Here is a 25,961-nt window from a genome sequence, read left to right as displayed (position 1 = left end):
AATTAACATTAATTATAATTATAAAAAACACAAACACAAACAAAAATGCAAACGAAAACAAACCAAATCCAAACGCAGACACATACCCAACCACAAACGTAAACCCAACCCAAAAACAAAGAAAACACAAACGTAAAAATAAACGAAAAGTGCTCACAGTCTAGCCCGGGGCACCAATTCGCACCATGCTGGAGTGCCGGTCGAAACGACTGTTTCAGCTTAGTAATTGACTATATTACCTCAACTTATGCATAGTCTTTTGCACTCACTTAAACGAACGTAGGCGCAATAGCTAACACGGGAAGGCCCGGGGTGCCAAACAGCACCCTGTCGGGGCGCTGGAGCACGCCCGGATTCGATTCACTTGAATACTATAGTAACCTTTCTTATCCATAGTCTATCGCACTGTTTAAAGCAAAATTATGCACCATAGCGCTCAAAGGATAGCCCAGGGCGCCAAATCGAACACTGCCGGGACGCCGGCGGACGCCCCTGTTTCAATTTAGTTAACAATTATAATACACCAACTGAATTTCCATTATTAAAGACTGAATCGTAATGTGCATTGTGAATTACATTTCCTTATTAAATGTATATTAATCTAAACTTCGGAACTCGCAATTTTTTAAAAATAAAAAATGATCATAATAAAGTTTTCTTGACTAAGCTAATGGTGTCTTGACTTTGCTAATGGTGTATTGACTTTGATAGTATTATATTTAACTGGTTAATGGTGTTTTGACTTCGTTAGTGGTGTCTTGAATTGGATAATGGTGTCTTGGCTCTACTATAGGTATCATGTCTTGGCAAATGGTGTCTTGACTTTGCTTTTGGTGTCTTGACTTAGTTGATTGTGCCTTGACTTAGCTAATGGTGTCTTGGCTAATGGTGTCTTGACTTGGCTAGTTGTGTATTGGCTAGACTAAATGCGTCTTTACTTGGCTAATGGTGTCTTGACTTGGCTATTGATGTAAAGTGAGACAAAACTAAATCGTAGATCAAGTCGATAACACAAATACGATTACTCTTGTTTGATCTCATTTTTGAAATTGAAAGGTTCTCATTATGAACCTATGTTGATTATTGTCGGTTTTTTAAATAAATTCAAGTTTCAAACAGTACTATAGAGTGCACTTTATCGACTTTGTTTTAACTCTCTTTGGTTAAATCATGTAGACCTCTACTAAGTGATTTTTTTTTTTTTTTTTTTTTTGCCCATTCCAAACAATCTAGTTGAGATATGCATGGTCAGGGGTAACCTTGATCTTTAATCTGGGTTATCGCTCCAGCAGCCCCTGGTTTATCGCTCTCGTCTGACTGGTTGACACGTTTGATACACCTTTCTGCACGAGACGACTGACCTGCTCCAGTTTGTTTGCTACCTCACGTGCAAGACAATCTGGAAAATACAAAAACCTGCATGTTTTAAGAAGCTGTTATAAATATGTTTCGAAGTCTGGCTTTCTTTAGAATAAATAAATAAATTGTCATAAATAAAATTTCTTAAAGAAGTTGCTGTTTTCAAAGTTTTTTATTGGGACAATGTGTGTTTTTTTTTGTTCTTTTCAGTATTGTATTTACATTTTTACAGAGGCGTAGCGACCCATCCCGGCGTCTGGGGACAAGCTTTCAATTTGGCGCCCCCCCCCCCCCCCGCCCCCCGCCCCCGGGACAAACTTTCTATTTGGCTACCCCCATATATTTTTATATTTATAATGCAAAACTGCAGCTAAAATGAGGTTTTAATTTTTTTCCAACCCAATTTGGGGACATATGTACCCCCGCCCCCTCCCCCCTAGCTACGCCTCTGCATTTTTATCTAATTATGTTTTTTGTTCTACTGTCGTTTAATGTAGACTTAAAATGCTTACTGTTACCGTCTGTTCAACAAGTTATTTAAAACGTTCTAGAGTACAGAAACCCCCACCCCCATGAGTACAGAGACCCCCACCCCCTCCATGAGTACAGAGACCCCCACCCCCTCCATGAGTACAGAGACCCCCACCCCCTCCATGAGTACAGAGACCCCCCCCCCTCCTCCATGAGTACAGAGACCCCCCACCCCCTCCATGAGTACATAGACCCCCCCTCCTCCATGAGTTCAGAGACCCCCCACCCCCATGAGTACAGAGACCCCCACCCCCTCCATGAACATAGAGACCCCCCTCCCCCATGAGTACAGAGACCCCCCTCCTCCATGAGTACAGAGACCCCCCACCCCCTCCATGAGTACAGAGACCTCCACCCCCTCCATGAGTACAGAGACCCCCACCCCCTCCATGAGTACAGAGACCCCCCTCCTCCATGAGTACAGAGACCCCCCACCCCCATGAGTACAGAGACCCCCACCCCCTCCATGAACATAGAGACCCCCTCCCCCATGAGTACAGAGACCCCCCTCCTCCATGAGTACAGAGACCCCCCCTCCCCCCATGAGTACAGAGACCCCCCACCCCCATGAGTACAGACCCCCACCCCCTCCATGAACACAGAGACTACCCCCCCCCCCTCCATCCGATGCTCATCTACATCTGGGAACTGATGCCGATACTATGTATTTCTGTGTCCGTCTTACAAAGTCTCAATGTTCAATCTTACAGTGGCTCGTCCTTCACATGACAAACGTTTTCCGTTTTTTCACAATCCGGCATCACACAAAAAATACAGACACAACATATTCTGTTTTTATAACTTTTGGCATCACAAAAAATACAGACACCTGCCACTGTGGTTACCTTAAGCGAAAGATTGTTGGTTATATAAGTATGTATGTAATAGTATCGCAACTATTTCGTTAATTAACATCTAAAGAGACTGAGAGACTTAGTATCAATCTCAACATCAAGAATAAAGAAGATGTGAAAGGAAAAAGCTTTAGCTCAGCTAAACGATCAAGAATAAAGTAGTTGCCAGAGAAAGTATATAGCTTTATAAACGATCAAGAATATAGAATTTGTGAAAGTATATAGTTTTAGCCTGTCTAAATGATAAATGATGTAAAAGATAAAGAAAATGCAAGCCTTTAGCTTCTCTGAACGACCAAACTATGCAGAAGCTATGAGAGAAAGAGCATATCTTTAGCTTCTCTAAACGACCAAACTATGCAGAAGCTATGAGAGAAAGTGCATATCTTTAGCTTCTCTGAACGACCAAACTATGCAGAAGCTATGAGAGAAAGTGCATATCTTTAGCTTCTCTAAACGACCAAACTATGCAGAAGCTATGAGAGAAAGTGCATATCTTTAGCTTCGCTGAACGACCACATTGTAAGACAATTAGCTCATATGATAAACTGTCTGATAAAACAGACTGTCGTATACAATCCAAATACCACGAATCAGGGGCGGATAACTAGGGATTTCTTCGTTCGGGTAACACGGTTGTGGTTACTTAGTAACATATTTTTGGTTACTTAATATGGTCCTTGTAACTGCAGTGTCGTGTTCTGTGTGTGACTGTATGTTGGGGCTGGAGGTGGGAAAGTTTATTCATTTGGATTCGTTAGAGGCTGTTTTATAATATGGAGCGCTGTATACATTTAGTATCATGTGATTGCTGGGGGTTAAGTGTAAAGGCTTACGACCGTTCCGAGTAAACAAATAAGGCCATACTCAGGATTAGAGTGTATGGGATTAGCAACATTTAGGAGGAGGTACCAGCGGCATAACTAGATGTAGTCTGTACATTCATTATCTTTTCCCGTTCGTGCCCGAGACGCAAGGGGCAGATGAAGTAGAGTTCGTCTATTTCAGAGACTTCGGCATATGAAAGGAGAGTGAAGTCAGCACTATGCCCAGTCGCCTTTGCCGTCACAAGTCAGTACATTACAGACGACATATATATATATATATATATATATATATGTGTGTGTGTGTGTGTGTGTGTGTGTGTTAGCAATTATTGACTTCCCCATCAAGGGTAATGTTACAACATAATTAAATGTGTGTATGTGATAAGAATAGAAATAACTCATTAAATTAGATTTTCTATGTGAAAAATGCAGTTGTATATTTTGGTGTCACCTTAAGCTCTTAGCACCATCTGTATTCCAGAAATTTCCTTTGTGAATCAACAGGTAGGTGAGCAACTGTTTGATGGATATTCGAACTCTACTCACCTACCCCACGCCCCGTCATGTACTTTTCTTTCATTAGTCTGTAGCATATTATTTAATATAGTATCCATCTGAATCAACAAATTGCGCTACTTTTTGACAAGCTGTGCAGCGGGACTTGTTTGTTTACACCGTGTTTACACTTGTGACATGTATAGTATACATTTATACATGTACACTATACATGTCTAGGAAAAAAAACAACATTTGCCCTAACTTAATTTTATCACAACATGTATAGGGAGGGGAGCTATTCACTTATTGCGAATGTTAGTTTTTTCGCAAGTGTAAACGTAGTGTTAGACACGTCTAAGAGTTACTGGTGTTAAAATCTAGGCTGGATGGACGCGACGCGACCTTGGCAGACGGTCCAGGGAAAGCCGGAACAAAAACTACCGGCACACCGGCAAGACTGTGTTCACGGCATGGTGACATGCCGGATGGTGTCAGTGACGTAATTTTCTGACCCCGTCCCGGGACACGAGTCGACACGTGACTCCCGGATCCCCCTGTGTCACCTTGGCTCTCCGGGCACGCTCCGTTGCACCATGGGAAACGAGGGCGTGGAATGTCTCAGAAGGTGAAGGTCACGATGTAACCAGATAATACCAGCTGGGCTTTTTATGGGAGATTACCCCGGGAAGGGGGGAAGGGAATTGGGGGGGGGGGGGGGGGGGGGAGGGGTCGGGGTTATAATCTACCTGGCTTACGTGACATGCTATACAAATATAAATATTTACTTACGCTACCTAGCAATCTCTCTTTCTATTTATATATAATACGAGCCGGCCCGCGGCATAACATACGCCACTATTTAGTTGTTGTTTTTTCTACTTTTCAGTAATTCATAATTTGTGAATTAGACAGTACCAATACTGACACTGAAAATATTTCTTTAAAACACTATAAGTAGCTCGTTAAGGACCATAACCCCCCTTCCTCCCCCCCCCCCTCCCCCAACGTTTAAAATCGTTTCAAACTAAATTATCTGCCCCTAATAGCCGTCACTAAACCCGACTCCACGAAGGTAAATATAGCGTGAGCCACAGCTCACTAAGACCATGTAGGGGTGGGGATGGTAGGGAGCGCGTTTACATCTTGTTTTCTAGCGTCTCCCAGAAGAGAATTATATATATACGAGCCGGCCCGCGGCATAACATACGCCGCTATTTAGTTGTTGTTTTTTCTACTTTTCAGTAATTCAAAATTTGTGAATTCGACAGCACCAACGCTGCCAATGAAAATATTTCTTTAAAACACTATAAGTAGCTCGTTAAGGACCATAACCCCCCCCCTCCCGTTCCTCCCCCCCCCCCCTACGTTTAAAATCGGTGGCTCTGCTTGTAAACATTTAGAGTGAACACAGCTCACAAAAAACCATGTAGGGGTGGGGAGGTAGGGAGAGCGTTTGCAGCTTGTTTTCTAGCGGCTCCCAGAAGAGAATTATATATATAGATATTCATTATATGTATATATATATATATATATATATATATATATATATATATATATATATATATATATATATATATATATATATATATATATATATATATATATATATATATATGCCTGTATATATATATATATATGTGTGTGTGTGTGTGTGTGTGTATGAATGTGTGTGTGATTATATTTATTTATTCAATTATTACAATAGACGATTAAAAAAAATATTAGGTATTTGTAAATGTTTAAATTATACACCTTTGTTTCTGCCTCTAACTTATCTTTCCACCTACCCCTCCCATTCCTCCACACAAACACCCACACTAAATATACGTACAACAACTGACGTGGCTTTAAGGGACACGCGTCACCAACAGCAGGTGAAGGTCATACATCACTGAGAACAGCAGCGTGAAATATTACTACATGTGACTTGAGGATGTGTTTAACACAGGCGGTAGTTTGGTCACAGGCTACAGATTAATTCGGATCTTTTACTCATATTTAGATTAATCAATGATGACCTTTTGGTTTGATTTTACATCACTTTCTTCTTAGTCCTTAATTTTAGTGTTGGAAGGGATTCCCTCCAACACAATTAAGTATTCGTGTCAACTGGTTATGCGCCATTGAGGCCGTTGACTCCAATTTCAGCCTACTTTTCTTTTTTGATTTGCTTCCATAGCCTTTGTCCAACCAAGAACAAACTACAAGGCAGCAGTTGTTTGATTTTGGAGTTGTCTCTCCTAGAAGAGTGGCTGTCCCCAGCTAACGAGCCTCATCTGCCCGAGGGTTCGAACTCTGGACTTTTAGGCAACCATGAGCTTTACCGACTCGACTACGCCGACCCCTAAAGTCTTTCAGACCAAGAGTTTGATGTTCAATGAGAAGAAACAAGTGACGTTTAAATTTAAAGATATAAAGCACTGCAATCTGGGTTTGACGGAGGACTGAATACAAAATTTGAAGTGATTTAATGGAGGTCAAAGTATGTATGTCGGTATTCTGTAGGCAATACTGTAATGTCAGCGTAGGAAGGAATTAGGAATCTCCTGCAATATGATTTTTTAAGTTTGTTGTTGTGGGGGTGGGGGTGAGGGTGGAGGCGCACGTGACTTAGCTGGTGGGTGTGACATAATTAATCATATGACCTATTTAATGGATTAAGGGATTCTGTCGTACCTGAAGAATATTATTTATTTTACCTTGAGTTTGGGTTCATTTGGGGTTTCGAAGATATTGTGGGTAATTAACTAACTAGGGAAGATGTGTGTGTGTGTGAGTGCGCGTGTGTGCGTGTATGTATGTATGTCTGCATGTATTTATTTGTACCTGTGTGTGTGAGGAAAAAATGTATCTCATTGTCCATTGATATGTATTCTCCATGCTGACATATATCTTCTAGAAACATCTTTTTCTTAATATTTCAATAAAAGCCCCAGAAATAAAATCATTGTTTTCAAGACTTTATTACTTTCTAGGTTTGTCCGTTTATTACCGCCTGACAGCAACACCTTCCCACAGATATACTGCAGTTTATTTAGGTGCATGTACAAGTAAACATGTGTCTCAGTCCTGTTCAACAAAAACATTTTTTATCTTCTTATATTTTCGATGAACTTAATTTCATAACGCGCTAAAATCGTCAACCTAAATAAAATAAAAAAAATTCAGTGAGGAAAAAAAAATTGCACCACATAAGAGACACGCCTTGCGGCACGGCAAAGCGGATAAGAGCTATCAAGGAAAGAAACTGGGCCAAAAACCACCAACAACGGCTGTCTAATTTACAACACAGAAAAATGTACACACTGTGTGAAGCCAGCAGGCCGGTGGATTGTACGACATGTCTTCAGAAGTTTTTAAAAAAAAAAAATTTTCTTAAGAAATAAATAATTCTTATCTGAAAACGTTAACACGATTTCGAGTTCAGATAAGCGATCTTGTTGCGGTGCAGAAGTTTGGATTTAATTATTGTTAATTAGAGATTGTTTAATTAGAAGCTGGTGTTGTGGACTTGTGAATTGTAGGCGTGTGATATGTGTTGTAGGCGATGTTCTGTGTTTCGTGTAACATGCTAATGGAGGACAACAGCTTTGGCGTGTTAAGGATGACTTTAGGTTTCATTTCTTTATGGTAGAGATCGACAGGTAAGAGACTTTTTCAAGTTTCAAATCGGTAATTTTGTGTTATTAAAAATAATTGGACAAGTGGTCGAATGGTATAGCACAACTGCTTACCCGAAAGGCTCAAATCAAGGTTCAAGTCCGTAAAATGTCACTGAGTTCACCCAAATTTGATGGGTACCTGACACATGTTTGGGAAAGTAAACGCGGCTGGGCATAGTGCTGACCACACCTTCAAACGCCGAGGTCAAAGAAACAGGTGAACTCTACTTCACTTTCCTTATCAACCATCCGGCTGGAAAATATTTTTTTATTAAACATACAGCGTATTATTTTTTTTTAATTTATATGTTTGATTTGATTTTTGGAATATCATAGGCATTAATATTTAATACTTATTACTTTGACATCTAATGTAGTTATTTTACTAGAAAGCTATGCTAGACCGTTACGCTTGACACATCTATACATGTTCTTATTTTAATATGTTTACAACTGGATCCTTATCTATTTCCATTTGAGACCCAAAGTTACTACAAGAAACTATAAGTCGTTCTTATATTTTTCAAAATGGCAAAGCTCATAAAATTTCAGCCTAAAATCTAGTCCAAAATATTATAGTCCAAAGTTTTACAGTCCACAATTTCTCGATCCAAATTTTTACGACCATTTATACTAATTTATATCATATTTTACTGTTTAGAAGAGTCCTAACATCAACCATTATATATTTAAAAAATAAACTAGTTTAATTCGAGTTTGTTTTTAAAATGTTTACAACGATGTTGCAAGATACTTCACTTAACAAATACTCCAACTTCAGAGAAGCTAAATTGTCTGTTTTTGACCTAGAACCCAGACAACTACACCCCCTACTTTATATTCACCTCGTAGAACCCCTTCACACCACGCTATCCGAAATCCAAAGATATAAAAAAAATAATAATTCACCGAAGCGTTAACAAAACCAGTATATAAGCAGAGACCAATCCTAGCCAGTCCGCCCTCATGTGTCCTTGCCGGTACCGCAACACTACCTGGGGAATGTGAAATGGGGTCATACATGGAAACAAACCTTGTGCAATCCACAGAACCTCGGACCAAATTCTCATTCTATTTAGTTGGAAAACGGGTTGGCTAAAACCGGATTGCAAATTCCACGCTTGACTGATTTTCGTGAGGACAGTTCCAGAGATGTAGATCAGCTACTTTTGTAAGACCGAGGTGGACTTAAAGTGCGGGGATTTATCTATTTAAGGTCGTGTTTTCGTGAAATAAAACGATGTTACTCTGGGGGTGCTTAAAGAGTGTGTTATATTGCTATATATTTTTTTGTGAATATCTTTAACGAACTGGGAATAGCTTCAGGAATTCTGAAAGTAAGTTATTTTTTATATATACATATATATATATATATATATATATATATATATATATATATATATATATATATATATATATATATATATATATATATATGTATATATATATATATGTATATATATATATATGTATATATGTATATATGTATATATTGTTCCATGACAAATGATCTCTGGACAAATGATCTCAGACAAAATATCTCAGACAAAATATCTCACGGACAAATGACCTCGGGACAAATGATCTCAGGACAAATGATCTCAAGGACAATTGATCTCACGGACAAAAGATACCAAGACAAAATATATCAGGACAAATGATACCATGGACAAATGATCTCAGACAAAATATCACAGACACAATATCTCACAGCAAAATTTTAATAGTTTGTACGATGATTTATATATATATATATATATATATATATATATATATATATATATATATATATATATATATATATATATATATATATATGTGTGTGTGTGTGTGTGTGTGTGTGTGTATAAGTTCTTTATCTTCTAAGCTAACTCAGTGTTCTTTAAACATTTGAAAAACATAAAAGATAAAAACATTGTCCTAATTATATTTAAAAGAACTAACCCAATAATTTTTTTTTAATCATTATCTTGTAAAAAACAACATTTGATTAAAAATCTTATTTTTATTTTTTTTTAAATTTTATTAGAAAAGTATGTGCATCTTCTATATTAATCAGTTTTTTAAGTTTAAGAATAAAAGTATTTGATCATTGCGTAAACAGCTCTAGTAATGTTTTAAATTGGGCTCTTAGTTGAACAGACTCGCAAAAAAAATGAGTAAAAAAAAATATCCAACTCGTGTGTGCCTTACCAAAAAAGACTTAATTATGTCAGTCTGTGAATGTTTAGCTCTACAGGCTATTGTTGACGTAGGCGTTAGTTCACACTACCTTAAATCACGGGATGCATAAATGTAAGAAATCCAAAAACATCTTCAGTGTCCTTGTTGTCCCAGTCTACAATGAAATTTTACTTTTGCTCTGTCTCTCGCTCTCTAAACCATAAACGTATATATATATATATATATATATATATATATATATATATATATATATATATATATATATATATATATATATATATATATATATATATATTCATTTCATAAATAGGACATATATATATATATACATATATAGGGACCTATATATATATATATATATATATATATATATATATATGTGTGTGTGTGTGTGTAAATATATATATATATATATATATATATATATAAAATATAAATATATATATAAATGCATATATATATATATATATATATTTATATAAATACATACATATATATATATATATATATATATATATATATATATATATATATATATATATATATATATATATATATATATATATATATATATATATATATATATATATATATATATATATATATATATATATATATATATATATATATATATATATATATATATATATATATATATATATATATATATATATATATATATATATATATTTATTTATTTATTTATTTATTTATTTATTTATTCCTCCCACACAGTTATAGAAATAGGCTTTTATTCCCTCCTTCACAGATAAACCACAAAAACTCCTCCGCCGGAATACTTGAAACACTCTTAACACTCTCTCTATGTATCAATTATAAAGTGTCGTATCCACTTCCGCTTTTACTTTCTTAGCTTCCTGCGGCGACGCTAGCTAGTCGTGGCTGAGTCACTCGGACACTTTAAAAAACTGGATTGTTTCGTTTGTGTCCGGGAAACAAAGCAATTAAACACTTGCGGAAAATTTTTAGTTAGCTTTTCAATTGTTTTCATATTTGTCACGAACTCTTCATTTAAAAAAAAAATACAACATTTCATGTGGGTGTACGATAAGTTCAAGAATTCCCGCATCCATAGTTCAAAGGTCAAGCGATTCACGTTTCTTCCTATGTGTATATTATAATATATGATATACACAGTTAAAACAACATAAATATAAGTTTATTCCTCTTGAAGCCATCATTGTGTGATCAGGTAAGGAAGCTGTTTTTACTATGTTCGATACGAACTGTTATTTAAGTTTGATCCTGTTCTTGTATTACCCACTTGAATTGTATTTTTGTGCAGATTATAAAAAAATAATTGCCCATATATCTTTTAAATATGGCCCATAGATCTTTGAAATATGGTCATAGATCTTATAAACATGAACCCTTGATTTTTATAAACATACAATAGATCCTTTAAAATGACAAACAATAAAAATAATTTTTTTAATAAAATAGAACATAAATCTTGTAAAACACGCCAATGAATATTATGAAAAACGGCCATTAATATTACAAAACATGTCCCATATTTCTCATAAAACATGTCTCATAACTCTCTTAAAACATGGACCATAAATCTCATAAAACATGGCACATACATCTCATAAAACATGGACCATAAATCTCATAAAACATGGACATTAGTTCTCATAAAACATGGCACATAAATCTCAGTAAACATGACCCATAAATCTCTTAAAACATGACCCATAAATCTCATAAAACATGGACATTAGTTCTCATAAAACATGGCACATAAATCTCAGAAAACATGACCCATAAATCTCTTAAAACATGACCCATAAATCTCTTAAAACATGGCCCATAAATCTCATAAGACATGGACAATAGTTCTCATAAAACATGGTACATAAATCTCATAAAACATGACCCATAAATCTCATAAAACATGACCCATAAATCTCTTAAAACATGTCCCATAAATCTCATAAAACATGACCCATAAATCTCTTAAAACATGGCCCATAAATCTCATAAAACATCGCCCATAAATCTCATAAAACATGGCCCATAAATCTCATAAAACATAGCACATACATCTCATAAAACAAGACACATAAATCTCATAAAACATGGCCCATAAATCTCATAAAACATGGGCCATAAATCTCATAAAACATGGACCATAAATCTCATAAAACATGGGCCATAAATCTCATAAAACATGGACCATAAATCTCATAAAACATGGACCATAAATCTCATAAAACATGGCTCATAAATCTCTTAAAACATGGCCCATAAATCTCATATAACATGGCCCATAAATCTCATATAACAAGGCCCGTAAATATCATATAACAAGGCCCGTAAATATCATATAACAAGGCCCGTAAATCTCATTAAAACATGGCCCATAAATCTCATGAACATCAGACCTATTTGGTGTACGTGCAAAACAACAATGATCACACCCTCCTATTGAAATATTCCCGCCACGGTTCAGGGATTCACTTACCCCCACCCACCCCACCCGTCTCCCGACCCCACTATACAACTGGCTCTACCGCTTCTAACCAAGGGCGTTGTTAAGATTCGCTCGACTGACTTCTGCTATCACGTGTTTTATGGCTATTTTCGTGTTCAACATTATATATATATATAGGTTATATAATATTCGAACAAGGAACCTACTGCGAAAGTCGACCGTAGCACTAATCAGAGTGCTTTACACAACCGACCGTAGCAGCAATTAGAGTGCTTTACATAACCGGCCGATTTGGTTATTGCAGTGGATTTGTTTTAGAATATAAAATAGCATAAATTGATATGGTTGACTAAATATAAATTTAACAACAAGGCCTACTAGAAGTAGGTTCTAAATTTCAAGGGAAAGAACTGCGCTATAGCCTTCTATGCCCACTCTAAACTCTCTTCCTGCTATTTAAGTCAGCCCCACTTTACTGCACGTAATAAATCGAAAAGGATACAAATACTTTTATGCAAAGAAGCAGAAATATTTTTGAAATAAAATCAAACTTTCAATATGGAAGAAAAATTGAATTATTTTCCTGATTAAGTCCCCTGATCTACGAACTTCTAACTTTACTAACTGAGGTACCCATGTAATTCTCTGCGCATCTCACAGAGGTTTGTCGAAACATTTCTTCAACTAGGACTACTAGATCTATAATAATAAACCTTTAGATCATAGATTTAATGAACTCTTAGTATCTATTTATATGCATGTTAAAACTATTTTTTAGGAATGAAAATATTCAAATATTTAATTAATGGTGGCCGTCTTTTAATTATCATAATAAGACTTGTTTTGATTAGCGTTCAGCTAAATATATATATAGTCGTTCTTACAATAAGGAAAAGGTTGGGATGGGGGGGGGGGTACTCATAATATTGTAGGACAAAGCCACAATTAGGGAGTCCTCTTCTGTTTCTTAATGTTTTTAAAAAGATTGATAAGTAAAACTATTAACTAATATTAGGTGCTAATATCCACTTTAAGTATATCTCTAACTCAAACCTTAATATCTAAGTACAGCCATAACCCTAACCATAATCCTAGTACTAACCCTGAGAATAAAATTTAACTAACCACCTAGCTATAATGATCTTGGAAGAATCCATTAGTAGAGAGCTGTATTAAAAATACGCCTGAAATTATTTCTGTCCGTTTTATGTAAGCGATGTAAGCGTTTGTGTAAGGGGATTGTGTACAGTTTGACAGAACTAAACACAAAACACCTTAACACTTGAAGTACATGGACTGCAAACAAGACAAGAACTACTTAACTAACAGGTGAATAGCCAGGTGTAGCGCCCTACTTGTTGGCAGACTCGAACACCTGAAGTGGGTCATAGAACGGTTACCTGGAACTAACCAGGCCTGGATTCAAAACCGCCCGGCTATTAATTAAAATACATAATTAATACATCCTACCACTATATAAAATACAGATTTTCTAAATTTGTTTTCTTTTTTTATGTAGATGATTTTCAGTTTAAATGCGTTTACCATAAACTATTTTCTATTTAATTTCTAGTGTTAATTCTAAAAAAAAAAAAGTAATTATGTTATGCTCGACTTAACGTGACATTGATGGTGATATTTGACCTTCCTGAAGTGTTTTAGAATGTTCGAATGTTTCTAAAAATAGCATTGAAATTCCCGACTGCCACTGCGGCATGACACGCTGCATGCTTGGTAAAACATCAATGGTGGTATATTTTAACGAAGGGAGAGAAATCTCAATAAGGGAAATAACTATGTACTTTGAGAATACAATAAATTTAAACCAGGTTTTCAAAAAAAAAAAATTAATTAAGAAATTAAATCATAAATCAACACGAATGTTTGAACGATAATTTTTTAAAAATAAAATAAAATAATGTCATATGAACCTAAATGTTTGAATAAGAATAACTAATATTTTCACGACCTTTTTAAACATTTTCAAACTAAATGTGTTTTCACTCACAGTAAGACTGAATAAATAACAATACTTAAACCACAACAACGACTTACTAACATAGACATAGACCTTTTTTTAAAGACCGAACACACCGAAGCTAAACACATCTAGTCGAAAAAGATAAATGTTAACAATCTTACTTAAGCGTTTTGATTTATTTTTAAATGAGGTGTCTAATGTTGCATCAAACAATAAACATGACTTTGCTACACCTATAAATAACATCTGGAGTTCAGAAAGAAAAATGGGTTTTGATTTGGAGGGTCGCCAAAGTTGAAGACCCCCCCCCCCTCTCCCCTTTTAACTCTTTTTAACAATAAAAACGTTGATGCTAAAATGCATTTTGAAATGTTGATGCAATAAAAAGCATTTGAATAAATTGGTGCCATAAACTGTTTTTTTTAAAAACACACAAGCAATATTAACTTTTCCTGAACGGATCAATGTACCCCCCCCTCCCCCACCCTCCCTCTTCTGAGTTCCATCCACTAGATAACCAAAGATGCACCTAAAGCTGAGAGACTTAAAGTCGTCCTGAGTTCTCTGCGCTTGAGAGAACCTACACTTACAGATTCTAGAAATGACATGGGGGGGGGGGGGGGCTGTAGACCAGGGGTAATAGCTAGTGTGGCTACTTAGTGAACATAAACCGAAACAATTAGCCTTTATTAGATTGTCAGTATATACAGTGTACCGTCTTTGGGGTGTTACGGTATATAAAGTATATAAGGTATATAAAGTAAAGAAGGTATATAAAGTATATAAGGTATATAAAGTAAAGAAGGTATATAAAGTATATAAGGTATATAAAGTATATAAGGTTTATAAAGTAAAGAAGGTATATAAAGCATATAAGGTATATAAAGTAAAGAAGGTATATAAAGTATATAAGGTATATAAAGTAAAGAAGGTATATAAAATATATAAGGTATATAAAGTATATAAGGTTTATAAAGTAAAAAAGGTATATAAAGTATATAAGGTATATAAAGTAAAGAAGGTATATAAAGTATATAAGGTATATAAAGTATATAAGGTATACAAGATATATAAGGTATTCAGAATCGATGCGCCATACATGGCACGTGACATGATGATACTTCATTATATCGGAGGAAATCTCACTTATAGCTGCACATTAAGAACAAATGACAAAGACCCAACAAGTGACCTTAGACCTCGTCCTCCATGTGAGTGACCTTAGACAGCGAGTGACCTTAGACAGCGAGTGACCTTAGACAGCGATTGACCTTAGGTAGCGAGTGACCTTAGACAGTAGTGACCTTAGCGAGTGACCTTAGACAGTGAGTGACCTTAGACAGCGAGTGACCTTAGACAGCGAATGACCTTAGACAGCGAGTGACCTTAGACAGCGATTGACCTTAGGCAGCGAGTGACCTTAGACAGTAGTGACCTTAGCGAGTGACCTTAGACAGCGAGTGACCTTAGACAGCGAATGACCTTAGACAGCGAATGACCTTAGAGAGCGAGTGACCTTAGACAGCGAGTGACCTTAGACAGCGAGTGACCTTAGACAGCGAGTGACCTTAGACAGCGAGTGACCTTAGAAAGCGAGTGACCTTAGACAGCGAGTGACCTTAGACAGCGAGTGACCTTAGACAGCGAGTGACCTTAGACAGCGAGTGACCTTAGACAGCGAGTGACCTTAGACAGCGAGTGGCCTTAGACAGCGAGTGACCTTAGACAGCGAGTGACCTTAGACAGCGAGTGACCTTAGACAGCGAGTGACCTTAGACAGCGAGTGACCTTAGACAGCGAGTGACCTTAGACAGCGAGTGACCTTAGACAGCGAGTGACCGTAGACAGCGAATGACCTTAGAGAGCGAGTGACCTTAGACAGCGAGTGACCTTAGACAGCGAGTGACCTTAGACAGCGAATGACCTTAGACAGCGAGTGACCTTAGACAGCTAGTGACCTTAGACAGCGAGTGACCTTAGACAGCGAGTGACCTTAGACAGCGAGTGACCTTAGACAGCGAGTGACCTTAGACAGCGAGTGACCTTAGACAGCGAGTGACTTTAGACAGCGAGTGACCTTAGACAGCGAGTGACTTTAGACAGCGAGTGACCTTAGACAGCGAGTGACCTTAGACAGCGAGTGACCTTAGACAGCGAGTGACCTTAGACAGCGAGTGACCTTAGACAGCGAGTGACTTTAGACAGCGAGTGACCTTAGACAGCGAGTGACCTTAGACAGCGAGTGACTTTAGACAGCGAGTGACCTTAGACAGCGAGTGACCTTAGACAGCGAGTGACCTTAGACAGCGAGTGACCTTAGACAGCGAGTGACCTTAGACAGCGAGTGACCTTAGACAGCGAATGACCTTAGACAGCGAGTGACCTTAGACAGCTAGTGACCTTAGACAGCGAGTGACCTTAGACAGCGAGTGACCTTAGACAGCGAGTGACCTTAGACAGCGAGTGACCTTAGACAGCGAGTGACCTTAGACAGCGAGTGACTTTAGACAGCGAGTGACCTTAGACAGCGAGTGACTTTAGACAGCGAGTGACCTTAGACAGCGAGTGACCTTAGACAGCGAGTGACCTTAGACAGCGAGTGACCTTAGACAGCGAGTGACCTTAGACAGCGAGTGACTTTAGACAGCGAGTGACCTTAGACAGCGAGTGACCTTAGACAGCGAGTGACTTTAGACAGCGAGTGACCTTAGACAGCGAGTGACCTTAGACAGCGAGTGACCTTAGACAGCGAGTGACCTTAGACAGCGAGTGACCTTAGACAGCGAGTGACTTTAGACAGCGAGTGACCTTAGACAGCGAGTGACTTTAGACAGCGAGTGACCTTAGGCAGCGAGTGACCTTAGACAGTAGTGACCTTAGACAGCGAGTGACCTTAGACAGCGAGTGACCTTAGACAGCGAGTGACTTTAGACAGCGAGTGACCTTAGACAGCGAGTGACCTTAGACAGCGAGTGACTTTAGACAGCGAGTGACCTTAGACAGCGAGTGACCTTAGACAGCGAGTGACCTTAGACAGCGAGTGACCTTAGACAGCGAGTGACCTTAGACAGCGAGTGACCTTAGACCTCGTCACCCATGTAAATGACCTCGTCACGTATATCAGTCTATTTCGCTAAGACAATAATGACTTGCGGAAAGTAAGTCTAAAAAAAAACAATTCGTCCAAAATTAGTTTAATTCCACATTTTGTTCTACATGTTAACCAAGATAAGTCACAAATATCTGTTCACTAATTAATAAAAATAATGACTTTCGTGATTAACCAAGACATTTTTGGGTCTCTCGCCAGTATTTAACCTACATTTTCTTAGATAAACTTTGAATGTTTTTTTTTTTTTTTACAAATCTTATCTTAACTTCAACATGGTCAGTTTTTAATTTTAAAAAAAAACTAGAGTTTGGTTTGTATAGTTCATCAACCAGCAGTTAAAATAGTCGGCACTTGCCTAGCTGCGGCGATGGTGCAAGATGGTGCGTAACTTGGTGCGTAGCAATGTTGGCATAATGTTGTTGTGATGCCTGGATAACCTTTCTTACATCTCAAGACATGATGTTTAGTGTGTACGTAAATATGTTTATGTCTATTACCTATGTTATGTAGTGAAAGAAAGTATACATTTTAAAACTTGAAATAAGTGATTAGGGCATTAATCTACTTATTGGACTGTTGTGAGTACTTTATATTTTAACACGTAATAAACAAATGGTGTTCTGGTATCATTTACCGTTTTTTTTTCGTTAATTTTCAAGTATAATAAGTACAAAGGTCTCATAATTAAGCGTTAGGCGCTCAGTGATGGATATGTAAATATTAACGCTAATCGCTTTTAGTTTATCAAATGATTTAACATGTTAAAATAATCTACGATTCTCTAGTAATTAAAGTATATATATATATATATATATATATATATATATATATATATATATATATATATATATATATATATATATATATATATATATATATATATATATATTTAAATATACGTTTAGTTAATTTAGTTTAGTTCAGTGTATTTCCAAAATTTTATCTATCGACATTTCAGCATAGTACACATTTTCAGCATATAGATTTAGTTAGAAAAAGACTGCATTGGCAATACTGTTGCTGTTTTGAACTTAATTGTTTTGAAGTAGTTTTATTAGAGTTCTCTTTATTTGATGTTTGATTATTTTAGCTACACCAGACTTTTGGGTATTTTGTATAAGATTAACTATAAATATCTGGGATGATCTCAAATTCCACATACCTCAAATAGAATTTGATTACTTGGGTCTGTGCTTTCTGTTAGTCCACCATTGGAATTATATCATCATGGATTTGTAACCCTACGTAAACTCACATGTCATTTCTACCTTGATATTTGCTAATATTTGTCCTGTCATGTCATGTTTGTCATGTCTTGTCCTGTTTTTCCTTAAATGTCCTGTTTTTCCTGTCCTGTTTCTCCAGCTTGGAAACAATAGAAATAATCGGTACTTTGATCCCTGAAAGTATTCTATGTAGCCGATTGTATTCTGTAGTAAACAAATGGCGCTTATAGTTTTACTTCAAATTTTTCCTCATCAAACTTCCGCTGTCACGCCCACATTGTCTTCCTCAGTAAAATAAGAAAAATAAAACATAAAACAACTTTTGATGTAAAATTTGGAGTTGTCTATCCAAGGAAAAGTAGCTGTCCCCAATTACCCAGCCTCATCTGCCGATGTTCGAACTCAGTTTAAAAACCATAAGCTTTACCGACCCTCGGAAAATTGTATACGAAATGAGTGTTGCTATTTTACAACATGCTTCACACAACACAGCCCATTGTCCCTACTTAGATAGAAAGTTGTATAAAGTTGTATGTTGTCGCTTTAACCATGACTATATATAAGTTAATATATCTATATATATATATATATATATATATATATATATATATATATATATATATATATATATATATATATATATATATATATATATATATATATATATATATATATATAAGTTACAAATACAAAAACAAATAAAAATCAAGCTAACTATGACACATCGATTTGTGTACATCGCTCCAATAGGTGTCACATCCTCCTTACATATATCTCAGCGATAACAGTTTTATAATCAGTAATGTATATTTTACCCCACAGTAGAACAATCAAATGACAGTAATGTACATTCTATTTGTATCTAAACAATGACAATATAATGACAGTAATGTACATTGTACAATCTAATGCCAGTAATGTACATTCTACAAGTATCTAAACGATAACAGACTAATGACAGTAATGTACATTCCATATGTATCTAAACAATGACAATATAATGACAGTAATGTACATTCTACAAATATCTAAACAATGACAATCTAATGACAGTAATGTACATTCTACATGTATCTAAATGATGACAATCTAATGACAGTAATGTATATTCTACATATAATGCATGATGACAATCTAATGACAGTAATGTACATGGTACATGTATCTAAATGATGACAATCTAATGACAGTAATGTACATTCTATATGTATCTAAAAGACAACAATCTAATGACAGTAATGTACACTCTACATATATATGCATAATGACAATCTAATGACAGTAATGTATATTCTATATGTATATGCATGATGACAATCTAATGACAGTAATGTATATTCTATATGTATATGCATGATGCCAATCTAATGACAGTAATGTATATTCTACATGTATATGCATGATGACAATCTAATGACAGTAATGTATATTCTACATGTATATGCATGATGACAATCTAATGACAGTAATGTATATTCTACATGTATATGCATGATGACAATCTAATGACAGTAATGTATATTCTACATGTATATGCATGATGACAATCTAATGACAGTAATGTATATTCTACATATATATGCATGATGACAATCTAATGACAGTAATGTACATGGTACAATCTAATGACAGTAATGTATATTCTACATATATATGCATGATGACAATCTAATGACAGTAATGTACATGATGACAATCTAATGACAGTAATGTATATTCTACATGTATCTAAAAGATGCCAATCTAATGACAGTAATGTATATTCTACATATATATGCATGATGACAATCTAATGACAGTAATGTACATGGTACAATCTAATGACAGTAATGTATATTCTACATATATATGCATGATGACAATCTAATGACAGTAATGTACATGATGACAATCTAATGACAGTAATGTATATTCTACATGTATCTAAAAGATGCCAATCTAATGACAGTAATGTACATGGTACAATCTAATGACAGTAATGTACATGGTACTACTCCACAGCAGCAGAATGACAGGCGGGGTGCTAGAGGGAACCAGACAAGAGAGCAGGCTGTTTCTCCCACCCTGCAGGGTGTGTGGGGACAAGGCCGCAGGGTTCCACTACGGCGTCAACACCTGCGAGGCTTGTAAGGTAAGACGTACTCATTAATACATTAATTAACAGGTGATACATCAAGGTAACACGTACTCATTAATACTTTAATTAACCAGTGATACATCAAGGTAAGACGTACTCATCAGTGGCTTCGCTAGGACGTGTGTTACCCTGTGTGCCACTTTGTGGTGTCTCCCCCTCCCCCCCCCCCCCCCAAGAAACAATATATATATATATATATATATATATATATATATATATATATATATATATATATATATATATATATATATATATATATATATATATATATATATGCTCTGTTTATGCCACATACGCATGCATGTATGTGCATAAGCTTTAATCACTGCAGACTTAACAGTAACAATGTTTATCTATTGCCTGTTAATAATACAGTTGGATACAGCATTGTTTTCTCTAAATTTAGCGCGGTTACGTCATGGTCTCACCCCCACCCTCTTGTAATATTAATCGATTTGTAAAGAAAAGACTATGTAGCTTTAATTAATCATTAATAGAACTAGCAAACTAAGGCATTTTTTTCTGCACATTTTGCTATTTTTCGCCCTGGTGTCACCCCCCCCCCCCCTAAATGGTGTCACCCTTTGCGATTCGCACCCCCCGCCCCGCCCTCGCTACAGCAAGGTATGATTTTCTCTTTGATAGATTTATCTGAGGGCGATAAATTGAATTTTCGCTTCAGTCTGTGATTGAAATCAAAATAAAATCATTTACAAAATGGTGAAATGCGAAACCAATGCTTGTTTTAAGATAATTTTTAAAAAATAATTTGAATTGATATTCAACCATATAATTTCTAGGGAGGGGGTGGGGGTAGTGAGGGTGATGTACATTGTCTGCAGCTATCAGTAACACAGTCTAGTAAATGACCTGTAGCTTCAACTCTTAGACAAAAAAAAAAATTAGCATTTCCTAAAATGCTTGTAAAATCCCCTGCTTCTTGGACTAATAAACTTGTTACAGAAAAAACACATAAAATCTGCGGTCACTTCAAAGTGAGCATTATTTCACACACATTAAGTATGTAGCTGTAAGTATTTCATTCTCTTTGTTGTATTTGACACTAACTTCAATGTGGCGAGTTTATATATATATATATATATATATATATATATATATATATATATATATATATATATATATATGTATATATATATATATATATATATATATATATATATATATATATATATATATATATATATATATATATATATATAGGCCTATATATTGTTAACTTTTATGTATATATATATATATATATATATATATATATATATATATATATATATATATATATATATATATATATATATATATATATATATATATATATATATATATATATATATGTATATATATATACATAGGACTATATTTATTGTTAACTTTTTATTTATAGTTTGATAAACTTCGTTCTTGGAGCGGATATTTTCTAGAAAAAAAAACAAGGTTTGGGAAACCAAAGATATCAATTTAGCAAGGGTGAAATATTTGTCTAAGCCGCTGTAATACAAAATATATAGAAAAGATGGCGTCGATAAAACCGTAGGAATTTTAAAAGTTTAAACGTGAAGCCGCATGATTGTATTAGCCAAAGGACGCAGCTATTTCCTTTCGTTCAACTTTAATGCTTAAGAGCTGCATCATTTAACTTTACGTCCTTGCTATTAGTTAAATTTTAAACTTTAATATTTTGACAATTTAAACTTTAAAACTATTGAATGTATTGTTTATTCTGCCAAAGTTTATAGTTCGAAACATTATTTTTGATTTTACATAATTTTTTTTACAATAGTTCGATTTCTAAGTGACTTTGTTATGATGGTTGCCTATTTTAAATTTATATATAATTTGCTAGAAGATTGGGGGCAACGGTCATGGTTTGATATGGTTATGGTTAAAGCGACAACATGCAGCTTTATACAGCTTTCTTTTTAAGTAGGGACAAGGGTCAGTGATGTGTGTAGGATGTTGTAAAATAGCAACACTCATTGTGTATACAATTTTCCGCGAGTCGTCACGTAATTTATTTTCCCACGCTGTTGTAAGTTTCCGTCAGATGACCCTTAGACTGATATGTAAGTTACATTACAAAAACAAATAAAAATCAAGACTTGAAATCGTTCGTGTTATAGTTCACTCCAGCATCGACAATCCACTTTTTATGATTTCCTCCACTTAAACACGTACTTAAAGTTTTTGTTTTACTTTAAGTTAATATCCGTTTTGCAACAAATACCATCCTAATAGCTGTAATAGACGTACTCCACTTAATATAAATCGACGACGTGTTCAAAGATTAATTAGTCATTAATTTTAATTATATCCATCTGCTAGTAGCTAAAATAAAAACGGAAAATATAAGGTCTGCCTAAATTAGTTATTTTTAAAGTGAGTTAACGACAACAGCCGACCGCGAAAATTTGCTGCTTGCGACCTGCGTTCTACAAAACAAGACGAAGTTTTAATTTTTGTATTCGAACTGTGCCCTGTTGTTCACTAATACATTGCTCTACCGCTGTACTTATAGACCATCTATTGTAGATAAGATAAGGTCTAGAGAAGTGTAGTCATCTTTTTGACTTGATCATCTTTGTCTGTTATATGTAGAGAACTTTTGCAAAAAATCACAGAATCCAGTGAACTCTACTTCACTTAACCCATGGACCGCTAGATTTCTAACCCGAAAGTATCGAGTTCGAATCCAGGTTTAAGCCAGTAGTATGTCCTTAAGTACAATCAGCACTGAGGGGTACTTAACTCACGTTAGGGAAAGTAAAGACGGCTGGGCATTGTGCTGACCACGCTATCCCTTCATATGCCGAGGTTACAGAAACTCTACTTGCCTCAATGAACGTCAAGTTCGAAAAGGGAACTTTTTACCAACACTAAAGATTACATATGACATATAGGTTTAAGGGACACCTGTAGCTCTCGCGACAGACAGATAGATAGATGGAAAGATGGAAACATATCAGAGAAATAGACCTGTGTGCACTGTTCAAATGATTAACAAACAGATGCAGGTTCCCACAATTTTGACCAGAAATGTGTTGAACTTGATCAGGCAACACCGTGTTTGTTTAAAACAGCACAAGATTTTAAAAGAAAATTCGCAACCTACTTGGATCTTTCTTATCAACCAATCTTTATGAGATAAACAAGTTCGCGTTTGTTTTTAAAATCTACTTCGGTGGCAACCGCTCTAAAAATGTTGTTAACAGTAGGACTATCTAGCGGGAATTTCTTTTATTTCTGAATAAAAAAAAATGTTTTCAGTTTTTATACGATCAGTTAGCACGAGACTAATAAAATAGGCCTAGAGTATTTTCATAACAACAAGAGTGTCTGACCATACCCATCTGTTGTTAGTTGTATCTTACAGTTGATGTTGTTGAAATATAATCAAACTACTACAAATCAATGTATTAGGATTATACAAATAGTCGTTGTATAGAAAAATCAAATTGTTTAAAATGGGGGCCGTTCCCTCTCACAAAATGCTCAGCAACAAATTTCTCATAAGGTATTTAAACAAGTCAAACAATGCTTTCAAATTATTATTGATTTAAAGCATAGCAACAAATTTCTCAATAGGTATTTAAACAAGTTAAACAATGCTTTCCAATTATTATTGATTTAAAGCATAGCAACAAATTTCTCAATAGGTATTTAAACAAGTTAAACAATGCTTTCCAATTATTATTGATTTAAAGCATAGCAACAAGTTTCTCAATAGGTATTTAAACAAGTTAAACAATGCTTTCCAATTATTAGTGATTTAAAGCATAGCAACAAGTTTCTCAATAGGTATTTAAACAAGTTAAACAATGCTTTCCAATTATTAGTGATTTAAAGCATAGACGTTTCAAAAGAAATAAATGAAGGTTTTCACTACCTAACTAGATTTCATTACTTACGGTTGTCTTCTCAATGTCTAAGTGTTAAGTGTAAACAAAAATTTACAAAAATATATATTGAGTTTTTTGAAAATGGATTTTGTATTATTTACTAGTAATCTTTTATTCAGTGGCGTCACCGGGGTGGGTGTTGCTTGGTGCAGCAGCAACAGAGTTCCCCCTGCAACAGCTTATGCTTTTTCGATTTAGTGTCATCCCTTTATCCAAGGCCGGCGCTACCTATAAGGCGAGATAGGCGGTCGCCTAGGGCGCCATCCCAAGGGGGGGGGGGGGGCAAAATGTTTAATCGTTGTTATCAAAAAGTACCTAATATTTAATAATTTTTACAAAGGAGTAGCGATCTATTTCGGCACCAAGGACGAAATATCAATTTTGCACCCCCACCCCAAAATTAGGTCTATAAAGGGCTATATTCGCGTTGGTGAAAATGCAACCGCACCTCCATAATTTGGAAATGTCGGAGCGCTTTTTACCAGTCACATTGCCTTCTTAATTTGGTGTCATACAAGTGATGTAGAAAACGATTAAATAAGTTCGTAGTTTACATTTCGAACATTTCAAACGGTTATTTAATTTTAATAGGGCTTGTAAGTCTCGTTTTCTCTGAATTTGAATTAGAAATATGTCCTGGTGTATACAGTTTTGTATTGACGGGGTGTTCAAAGTATTGTACTTGTTTTGTACATTTTGATGAATCGTTTAGATTTGGGAGTAACAACGGAAGGCTGTTGCTGATATGGTTTCGTAGGTGTAAAGTATCGAAGTGTTAAAATGTAATAATTTTTATTCGGCTGTTTTGTAGTCTAAGATCTAGTGGAATCTGATTGGTAATAGAGAAAGGAGAATGCAGGTGACGAAGTATCGTAGTTTTGGAGTTCGGGATGATTGATTCTTCTGGTATTAAGGTATCGAATTATATTGACTATTAAAGCGTAGTAGTAGGTCCAGTGAAATCGTTGTTGATTTGGAGTATCGTTTGTAGAGCTTGGTTAAGTTAAGCGAGTTGGTGTCATAGTTCTGGAGCATCAATTCTAGTTATGTTTAGGTATCGAAGTTTGATATGTGTTGTGAATGTAGTAGAGTATATCAAGTAGTCGAGTTTATCGTAAGTTAGATTAATTCAATTCAGTACGGAACCCATGAGAAAGGTAGGCGTTCTCTAGTTGAAAAATCTTTAGTTTTTAAGGAATCTATATTACCACTCTTAAG

The 25,961-nt window shown here is 35.5% G+C and overlaps 1 protein-coding gene across 1 annotated transcript in view; it reads left to right on the top strand.

The window, feature by feature from the left end:
* The first annotated feature begins 7,382 nt into the window (after nucleotides 1-7,382).
* LOC131928420 (uncharacterized) overlaps nucleotides 7,383-25,961 on the top strand; it is a 40,690-nt gene continuing 22,111 nt past the window's right edge. The window contains exons 1-2 of the mRNA XM_059284450.1: nucleotides 7,383-7,713; nucleotides 20,694-20,823. Coding sequence (XP_059140433.1) covers nucleotides 7,697-7,713; nucleotides 20,694-20,823 — 147 coding nt within the window. The 5' untranslated portion in view covers nucleotides 7,383-7,696. The remainder of the gene's footprint in view (nucleotides 7,714-20,693; nucleotides 20,824-25,961) is intronic.

This window comes from Physella acuta, unplaced genomic scaffold, assembly GCF_028476545.2.
Source record: "Physella acuta isolate Inbredline_101_S28 unplaced genomic scaffold, ASM2847654v3 ptg001499l, whole genome shotgun sequence".
NCBI classification, from domain to species: Eukaryota; Metazoa; Mollusca; class Gastropoda; family Physidae; genus Physella; species Physella acuta.
The sequence above is the reverse complement of the archived record's forward strand: the minus strand, read 5'-3'. Positions and strand labels throughout refer to the sequence as shown.